At 48.0% G+C, this 8,901-nt stretch overlaps 1 protein-coding gene across 1 annotated transcript; it reads left to right on the top strand.

Moving 5' to 3' along the window:
* Window positions 1-705: 705 nt before the first annotated feature.
* CUNH7orf26 (chromosome unknown C7orf26 homolog) lies at window positions 706-7,702 on the top strand. The gene is made up of 5 exons (XM_017809007.1): window positions 706-924; window positions 2,232-2,397; window positions 4,116-4,643; window positions 6,390-6,429; window positions 6,964-7,702. The coding sequence occupies exons 1-5, from the start codon at window positions 742-744 to the stop codon at window positions 7,169-7,171; spliced, it is 1,125 nt and encodes a 374-aa protein (XP_017664496.1). The 5' UTR covers window positions 706-741; the 3' UTR covers window positions 7,172-7,702.
* Window positions 7,703-8,901: the final 1,199 nt, after the last annotated feature.

Below are 8,901 nucleotides of genomic sequence, written 5' to 3'. Positions count from 1 at the left end.
GGCTTTGGAAGAAAGGGATGGAGTTCCTGAGGAGCTGCTGCTGAAGACAGGCCCCAAAAGGACAGCACAGGCTCCCTGGGGTGCTGGTGACTGAGGGGTTTTTTGGCAGGGATGGCAGTAGCTGACAAGACCCCCATGGGCTGGCCAGGATTCAGGGCTCTCAGGAGGTGTGGTGGGCTTTGAGGGCCCTGGGAACACCCACAGCCCCCCAGTGCTGCAGCTGGGCCCTACCAGGCTTTTTGGATGGGCGTGGGATGGGGATCTCAGAGATCAGCAGTGAGAAACCACAGCTGCTGGTGAGTATTGGGGTGCATGGACCTGGGGCCTGGTGGGCTCCTGGGCCCAGCTGTGTCCCTGCCAGCTGCCCAGCAGTGTCCTCAGAGCTGTTATTTGCAGAGGGAGAGAATATTTTTCACCCCAGCAATGTCAGTCTCATCTCCCAGTCCATGGGCAGCACTTGCAGGTGCAGCAAGCACCAATCTTGTGTATCCAGGTGTTCAAATACAACCTAAAGCTTTTCAGTGTCACCAGGTAAATGCAGTGGTGGCTCAGAAAGCTTGAATGTGTGTGCTATGCTTGAAGACTGAGTCCCTCACACCTGAAGGAGGCTCCCAGCCTTTACTGCCCCTGTCTTTTCCACTTGTTTCTTGCTTTTTCAAGACCCCTAGTGTATTTTGCAGCTTTGCTTTTGTTTTCTTTCAGAGACTGAACTCCCTTCAGGAACTCCAGCTTCTTGAGATCATGTGCAATTATTTCCAAGAGCAGACCAAGGACTCAGTCCGGCAGATCATCTTTTCATCTCTGTTCAGCCCCCAAGGGAACAAGGCAGATGACAGCAGGATGGCCCTGCTGGGGAAGCTGGTGTCCATGGCAGTGGCTGTGTGCAGGGTTCCTGTGCTGGAGTGTGCTGCCTTCTGGCTGCAGGTACAGCTCCTGTGCAGGCAGGGGTGGCTCAGGGAGGGGGTGAGGGAGTGTTCCAGGATGGATACAGTGACTGGGCACAGTCAGCTGCTCCTCTGTGCTGGTTTCGGATGACAAAACAGCTGCCCCCCCCCCGTCTGTGCTCATGTTCATTCCTGTGCTCCAGCATCAGGAAGAGCTTTTGCCAATTCATTCATGGAAGAAAAACAAGTGGGTGGTTTGTTGTTTTTTTTTTTTACTGTCAGTGAAAGTTTTATTAATTCCCCCCAACCCCCTGCACGTTGAAAGGGCTCAGTGAGGGAACAAACCTTGGCAGTTTGTGGTCACCTTGCTTGAAGAAGCCAAGGAGTTTGGGAAATAAACCCTGCCTGATGTGCAGGTCTGTGCATGGAAGAGGCATCTCTCTTGAGATTTGGGCACAAAATACCTGCATCTGTCTTCCATGAGTGTGGTATGTCAGGGATCTCCTCTGTCTCCCCCTTTTCCTGTTGAGATTTCCCACTGTAAACCTTGGGAAGTGCACCTTTGTTCCTGCTGCCTTCATGGGATGTGCAGAAGTCACCTGGTTTTGATGGAAGGGGAAGAGCAGAAAGAATGTGCTGGGAGGGAAAGGTGGGAGAAGTAAGACCAGCAATTTTTCCTTGGGGTCACTTTTCCCACCTGGTGAGCCTTTGGACAGGAGGATGGGATGTAACCTGGATAGCAGGAGAAGGTGTATTTTTTTGCAGATTGCAGCTTTTAAAAGGCGTGAGGATTGCACAGAATTTTTTCCACATTAAAAATATCAGGTGTGACTGGGAGGTCACTGAACTGGTTGAACCAATTGAACTCCAGAACTGTGTTAGAATTGTGGAGTCACAGAATGGTTTGGGCTGGAAGGGACCCTAAAGCCCATCCAGTCCACCCCCTGCCACAGGCAGGGGCACCTTCCACTACCCAGGTTGCTCCAAGCCCCGTCCAACCTGGCCTTGGACACTTCCAGGGATGGGGCAGCCACAGCTTCTCTGGGCAACCTGTGCCAGGGCCTCCCCACCCTCTCAAGGAAGAAATGTTACTGAAGTAGTAAAAAAAAATCTCCAAGTCACAATATTGATTTGAAAGGTTTTAATTTTAAACCACAGATACTTTAAGCATGAATTATTACCACCTATTTTTATATTGAGATATAGTGATTTTATTTCTGGCCGAGTGGATGTTTGATATGCTGAGAGAGAGAAAGCACACTACTCTTTTGGGAAAATGGGGACACAGATGTTGAAGCAGCCCTGTGACAGGGTTTAATCTGCTTTCCTCATGTGCCACCCCCTCAGAGAACCCCTGCTGTGTTCTGTGTGAGGTTGGCCCGGGCACTGGTTGACGACTACTGCAACTTGGTGCCAGGCTCCATCCAGACCCTGAAGCAGATCTTCAGTGCCAGCCCTCGCTTCTGCTGCCAGTTCATCACATCTGTCACAGCTCTCTATGACCTCTCTTCAGGTAAGTGTTTCCCAGCTGTGTCTTTCCAAGTAAGAGGTGCGACACAACACAAATTAACTGTTGCAAGAGAATTAACTGCTCGGATGCTAAAGAGGTGTTACCAATAATTATTGCCAGAAGCAGCTCAGGGGTGTGGCTGTTGCCTCATCTGGCACTGGGGTAAGAATAAAAATAACCACTCCGTGGCTGAGTCATAGAATCCAAGAACAGTTTGAGTTGGAAGGGACCTTAAATCTCATCTTGTTCCACCCCCTGTGCATGGGCAGGGACACCTTCCACTAGCCCAGGTTGCTCCAAGCCCTGTCCAACCTGGCCTTGGACACTTCCAGGGCTGGGGCAGCCACAGCTTCTCTGGATAAAAGAGAGTGTTTGCTGGAGAAGCAGCCAGGTAACACCTGACACAAAGGGCATTGTCCCCCACAGAGGGCAAAGGACACGGGGACCTTATTGACTGAGCAGCTCTGGGAGTGAAAGCTGATCTGTCTGGGCTGGGCAGTCAGACCTGAGGTAGACTCAGGGCTGCCTGTCAGCCTGATTCCTTCCAAAAAGGGGAGAAACACAAATTCTGAATGTTTGCAAGCCAGAGCAGGATTTCTGTGGAGCAGTGACAAGAAATACATAATCAACAGCATATCTCCAGTGTATGAGTGTGACTGCCAGTGATACAACCTGTCTGAGGTGGTTGTTAATCAGACACATGAGGTTGTCTAAAATAAGTTTGATTTAGCTTTACTCAGTAACAGAGAGCTCATGGTAGACCAGGGGACAACCATACACTAAATACCAACATCACCTATAATCCAGAAAAGCAAATGCTGTTTGTTATCAATAAAGGAAAAGTTTTGCATGGTCTTCTCCAGATAAACAGCTTGGCATTACTGAGGGTGAGGGAGAGGCTTAGTCTTCATGGTGGTTTTTTTAAGTATTTGTTAGAGCTCAAAGTGTATTTTGTATCTCAGTATTTTTATATCTGTTTTGTGCAACCACTTGGAAGTTCATCCAGGTAATTAAAAGACATGCCAGAAAGGACACAGCATGAGTTATAGGAAGTAATTTTTTCATTCCTTCATTTATTTGAGATGTTTTTGGTGACCCAGGAAAAGGGAGCTTGCTCTTCAAATCCAGCAATCCATCCTGTGGACAGGATGATTACTGGCAAGTCAGGGTTTCTCTTGTCTGTAGTCAAGTTCATGAGCACCTTTCACTTCTTACTTGAAGCTTTACATAATCTTATAATCCTGTACATGTCATGTGATCATATTATTACGTTGTTTTACCTAAACATGTTTGTTTAGGTAAGTCTTAAAGGAAATGAGTTGAATGATTGGCACTTCCTTCTCTTCACCCAACAAGTTTTTCCTATTTCCCTTGCCCCTTGTACTTCCTGTGGCGAGGGATAAAGGGAGACTGAATTTAGGGAAGAAATGAGCAGATGATGGGTGGGAGAGAAGAAAATGACAAAAGAAGCTTTGCTGGGAGAGGGGGTAAATGTTGGGATTTGGTGGTGTCTTTGGAATAGGTGGAGAAGGTGAAGTTGGCAGGAACATGGTTGTATCTTCTCTGTGTCTTGAGAAAAGGAGCAGAATTGGGAAGGCTCTGAAATCATCATTGTGACAGTGCAGGAAGGGTGTGTGTGAGAGACTAATTAAAGACTAAATTAAAGTCCCGTGCTTCAGCGCAAGGCTCAGCTTACCCAACACCAACTTTCCTCTCTCCAGATGACCTCATCCCTCCTTCAGACCTGCTGGAGCTGATCGTTTCCTGGATCTTTGAGGACCCCCGTTTGATCCTCATCACCTTCCTGAACACTCCCATTGCAGCCAACCTGCCCATAGGGTTTTTGGAGCTCACCCCGCTGACCGGACTGATCCGCTGGTGCGTGAAGGCCCCCCTGGCCTACAAGAGGAAGAAGAAAGCCTCTCTCTCCAATGGACACGCTCCCAGCAAAATTGCCAAGGACTCGGCTTCAGGAGAAGACAAAGATTGCCACCAGCTGTACTCAAAGCTGCACCTGAGTGTCCTGCAGGTTCTGATGATGCTTCAGGGGCACTTGACGGAGAAGAACCTTTACGGGCGCCTGGGGCTGGTGCCCTTTGACCACGTGGTTCCGCTGGTTGAGGAAATCAACAGACTGTCTGATGAACTCAATCCTCTCAATGCATCCAAAGAGATTGAACTGGCTCTGGACAGGCTGGCCCAGGCTTTGCAAGTGGCCATGGCATCGGGAGCACTCCTGTGCACTAGAGGTGAGTTGTTGGTGGGGCTGGCACAGACCCTGGCACAGGATTCTTTTCCTCCAGTGTGCAGAAGTTGTAAGAGGGGGTTTTGAAGTGAGGGGAGTGAAGATCAACGTGCTCACAGCAGGATTAGTAGTTTGCCCCTCTTGGAAAGCGATAGTGCAGGAAATAGCTCAGGAAAAAGAGCTGGATGGAGAATAAGAGAGATCACTGATGTAGGTGACATGCATTGCTTTGAACTGATCCTCAACCCTGCAGTGTGCACAAGGGGGTTAAACCTGGGTGTCAGGCACAGGGACAAATTTGTTCCCCTCAGAATTGCTTGTAGCTATTTAAAAAGCACTGTCCAGTTGTGCCTCAGTTTGACATCTCTGAGTTTGACTGCTGGAGGAGAGTCCATGAAGCACATAAACCCACAGGGGGGGTGTGCTAGACAAAGAATTTGTAAAGCAAACAAGCACACTTCATCTGGAACCTCTGGGCATTCAGCTCACCTGTAATGAGACCCCATTACAGTGTGTGCAATTTCAGTTAAACTTGTTAAAAAAAGGCTGCTAATGTGGTTTTTTTGTCTGGCTTTCCTGTCTCCAAAGCCGGTTCTTTCCAGAAGACCTGCAGAGATGAAAAAGGGAAGTGCCTCAACACAGCACAGGGTCAGGCAGACAGGCTGTTTTCTTGTTATATTCTTGTTATATATTTGGGTGTGACCAGAAGGCTTAAAGCTCCCCAACCACTGGGACAGTTGGTGCAGACCCCAACTGCAGAGAGTGGCCTCTGCCTAAGCAGGTGCCTGAGGCTTTAGCCCTGGCTGAACCAGTGCTGCTGGTCAAATTTCAGTGTTCTTCTTTCTAATCTTTTATAAAGTAGCTCCAAATGTAATAAGAACAAGCAGAAATTGGAGTTTTTTTAGCTGATGGCTTTTATTTCAGCTGTGTTGGTTCTTAGTTGTTCACCTGGAACATTCTGAGCACTTGCTCTTACTGTAGAAGGTAATTCAGTGTAAGGTGCTGCTGAAATATCAGATATCTCAGTGTTTTGGGAGTGGTTTTATCTGCAAAGGCAGGTTTGTTCTCCAGCTATTCCTGAAAGCACTCTATCAGCAGGGTATCTTGTTAAATTCCTTGGTTCTAGTTATTCTGCTTGAGCAGAAGTTTGGAGATGGTAAAAAAGCTGCAATTTCTAGTTGATAGATCTCAGCAAAAAAACCCAAAACCAACCCAATCCTTTCTTTACACTGTCAGTGTTTCAAAAACACCAAACCAAGACAAAACAGGCATTGGGTAACCTTTGCCTTGCTTTGACCTAATGCTTTTCTCCTCATAAATGCTATATTCAGTGGGCAGTCATGCCTTGTGTTTCCTGTGTCTTAGTTACTCCTTGTTGGTATATTGGCATTGGAAAATCCATCCTAAGGCTTGGTCTGCCTTAAATGTCAAACATACAGTAAAGTGGCTGGTGTGGAAGGCTGGTGAGATGGAGAACATTTTCTCCCCTGTGGAGGTTTTGGGGCCTGAGAATGGGATTCTGGATGTGTTGATGACTGGTGATGATGACAGATTGCTGATTATTCAGTAATTACTCAGTAAAATTGCTGATTATTCAGTAATTACTTAGTAAAATTGCTGATTATTCAGTAATTACTCAGTAGAATTACTGATTATTCAGTAATCTGACCTTCCTAGAAAAGACAGCAAAGAGGAAAATCACTCTAATTTCTGCTTTATCCTTATTATTATGTGTTCTGTCCTCTTTCAGATGACTTGAGGACTGTGTGCTCCAGGCTACCACATAACAAGTAAGAGACCTTTCTGCAGCTGTGTTGTTTTTGATGCTTGTTCCAGGACATTGAGGGCTGTTGAGACAAAATCTCCTCTAAAAATTTGTCTTCCTGGAGTCTGGCCCTTGCTCACACAGGGCTACAGGTGACATAGTGCTGGTTACTTCTTCCCTGGGCTCCTGACTGAAGGGGATTTCAGTGGCTCCCACCTTATATCTGCTCTTGCCCAGCCTGTGTTAAAACAAATACACAGAAAGGGAAATGAAATTCCAGCCAGGAACCTGCCCCTCAGTTGTCCCATCCCCAACTCCCTGCCTGTATTACCTGACCCTAAGCTTAATTGCTTCTTGCCTCTTTGCAAAGAGCGACTGAGTTTAAAAAAAAGAGGGGGGAAAAGGGGAAAAAAAAGAGTCTTTTGGAAGCTGCAAAGAGCATAATCGAGTCCCTGTCCTCACCCCTCAGCTGTGCTGTGCGTCGGGTGCGAGTCGCCCTTGGATTCACCACAGAAGCTGCTCTAACAATCCTCCCTCCTGTCTGGATTTCTCTCCACAGCCTGCTCCAGCTGGTGATCTCGGGTCCAGTGCAGCAGCCCACCCACGGGGCCCTGCCACCAGGGTTTTACCCCCACATCCACACCCCTCCGCTGGGATACCCCGCGCACGCCGCTCACCCCGCGCTCCCGGCGCACCCCGCGCTCCCGGCGCACCCCGTGCAGACCTTCATTCCAGGAATGACATTCCCATACCGGCCCATCCGCTAGGACCGAGGCTGCGCGGTGTCCCAGCTCCCCTGGAGCCTGGGGAAGCCTCGAAGATAAAACCAAACTGTCCTGGGAACCACATTTTCCTCTCTGGAGTGAAGCCGAGCGTGAGGGATCGGCCCTTTGGCAGCAGGCGTGGAAGGTTTGGACGTGGGGTGCAGATACTAAGGGACAAAACAGGGGGTGGGAATATGCAACAGAAACTCCAAACCTCTGCTGTGTGTGGGAATCCTTTTGCTCCAAGGGTCTGATATTCCTCAGTTGTGCATTTTTCACCTGGATGTGTTCCCGGCACACTGAGCCCAGCTGCTCTGGCTCTGGGGGGGCCAAGAGAAAAGGCCCCGTGTGATTTTTGGGTTTTTCCAAGCTATTCCACCCCAGCCTGCTTGTTTCTTTGTAAATGTTTGTATCTATAGCTACAGAGGATGTGTACACTGTATATTTTTGGAACACAGACGTTTGTTTGGGAAGCACAAGGGTAGAGTAAAGCAGCACTTCCTATTAAAGGAACCAATTTAAGAAGCATTGAAACAAATCTGCCATTTCTCTGTCAAACAATTAGAAGAATGAGAATTAAAACAATTAAGATTTTTTTTATCTTTCAGTTGGTTAGAAGGTCCAACTCATTAGGCCTGTGCTGGGGAGGGGACAAAACTCAGTGACCCATCGACCTGCCAGCTGGGGAAATGCCCTTTCCAGACACCTCAGTCAGTGATTCTTGAAAATTTGGGGTGAGATCTGGCGTGTTTTGTTAATGCTGGCTGGAAAACTGGCCAAAGGCTGGCTGTGGTGTTCAGGCCAGCTCTGAGTGGGGCACAGGGATGCATGGAATCATCAGGGAAGGGCGGCAGAACGTGCTGCTCTTGGCACAACAACCAAATGTGGTGTCCAGCCCCTTTCTTGTCGTGCTGTCCTTCTCTGAGCCCCCTCCAAGGGGTGAAAAAGCAGGAAAAGAGGGTTCTTTCTACACATCAGTGGCTGTGACAAGGACCTCTGCTGCTCTGGTCCTTGTGTGAGGCGATGTCGGGGCTCTGGTTCCACACTGGCTGCAAAATAAGGACAAATTAGATGGAAGATGGGAAAGCCTGATTTGAATGAAACAGCTGGAAAGGGAACTGTGGTTGTCCTTCTCTGGAAAGGGAAGTTTAATAATAATATAATAATAATAATAATAATGATGGAATAGTTGGAGTTGGAAGGCACCTCTGGATTTCATCTAGTCCAACCCCCACATTATCTAATCTAAATAATAATAATAATAATAACAATAGCAATAATAATTTGTCTTTCTGATTATTAATTACAATTATTATTGTTATTATTAAAAATAAATAAATATGCTCTAAATTTTGCTCAGCCAGTTGGACTTGGTAAGCATTGTAGGTCCTTTCCGACTGAAATATCCTGTCTCAACTCACGTTGTAGAGCTTCGACAACAAGAAAAAACCCTTAAACACTCCTAATTTCAGGATTAGAGTCATTACTGTCACTAAGTCCCTGCACTGTGAGAAGTCTCCTTGGTCCTTCTCCATTGTAGGACGGAAGGAAAACTTCCGGCCAGGTGACACAGGGGTATGACGCAACCCCTCCTCCCATTTCGCAAGTGCCTGCGCTCACGGACGCCCCGTTAATTAACAGCCCCTTTAATTACGAGCAGCGCCCGGCGCCGCCCGCGTGGCCTCAGGGGACCGGCTCTGCCCCGCTCTGCGCGTGCGCGGCCCCGGCGGTCA

The sequence above is a fragment of the Lepidothrix coronata genome, unplaced genomic scaffold, assembly GCF_001604755.1.
Source record: "Lepidothrix coronata isolate B3197 unplaced genomic scaffold, Lepidothrix_coronata-1.0 Scaffold24, whole genome shotgun sequence".
Classification (NCBI taxonomy): Eukaryota; Metazoa; Chordata; class Aves; order Passeriformes; family Pipridae; genus Lepidothrix; species Lepidothrix coronata.
The sequence above is the reverse complement of the archived record's forward strand: the minus strand, read 5'-3'. Positions and strand labels throughout refer to the sequence as shown.

Excerpts from the sequence above, each read along its gene's own strand:
- CUNH7orf26 (XM_017809007.1), top strand. The coding sequence starts at position 742 with ATGTGCAATTATTTCCAAGAGCAGACCAAGGACTCAGTCCGGCAGATC. Across the intron at positions 925-2,231 it reads GTGCTGCCTTCTGGCTGCAG|AGAACCCCTGCTGTGTTCTG; the intron begins GTACAGCTCCTG and ends CCACCCCCTCAG. Across the intron at positions 4,644-6,389 it reads AGCACTCCTGTGCACTAGAG|ATGACTTGAGGACTGTGTGC; the intron begins GTGAGTTGTTGG and ends GTCCTCTTTCAG.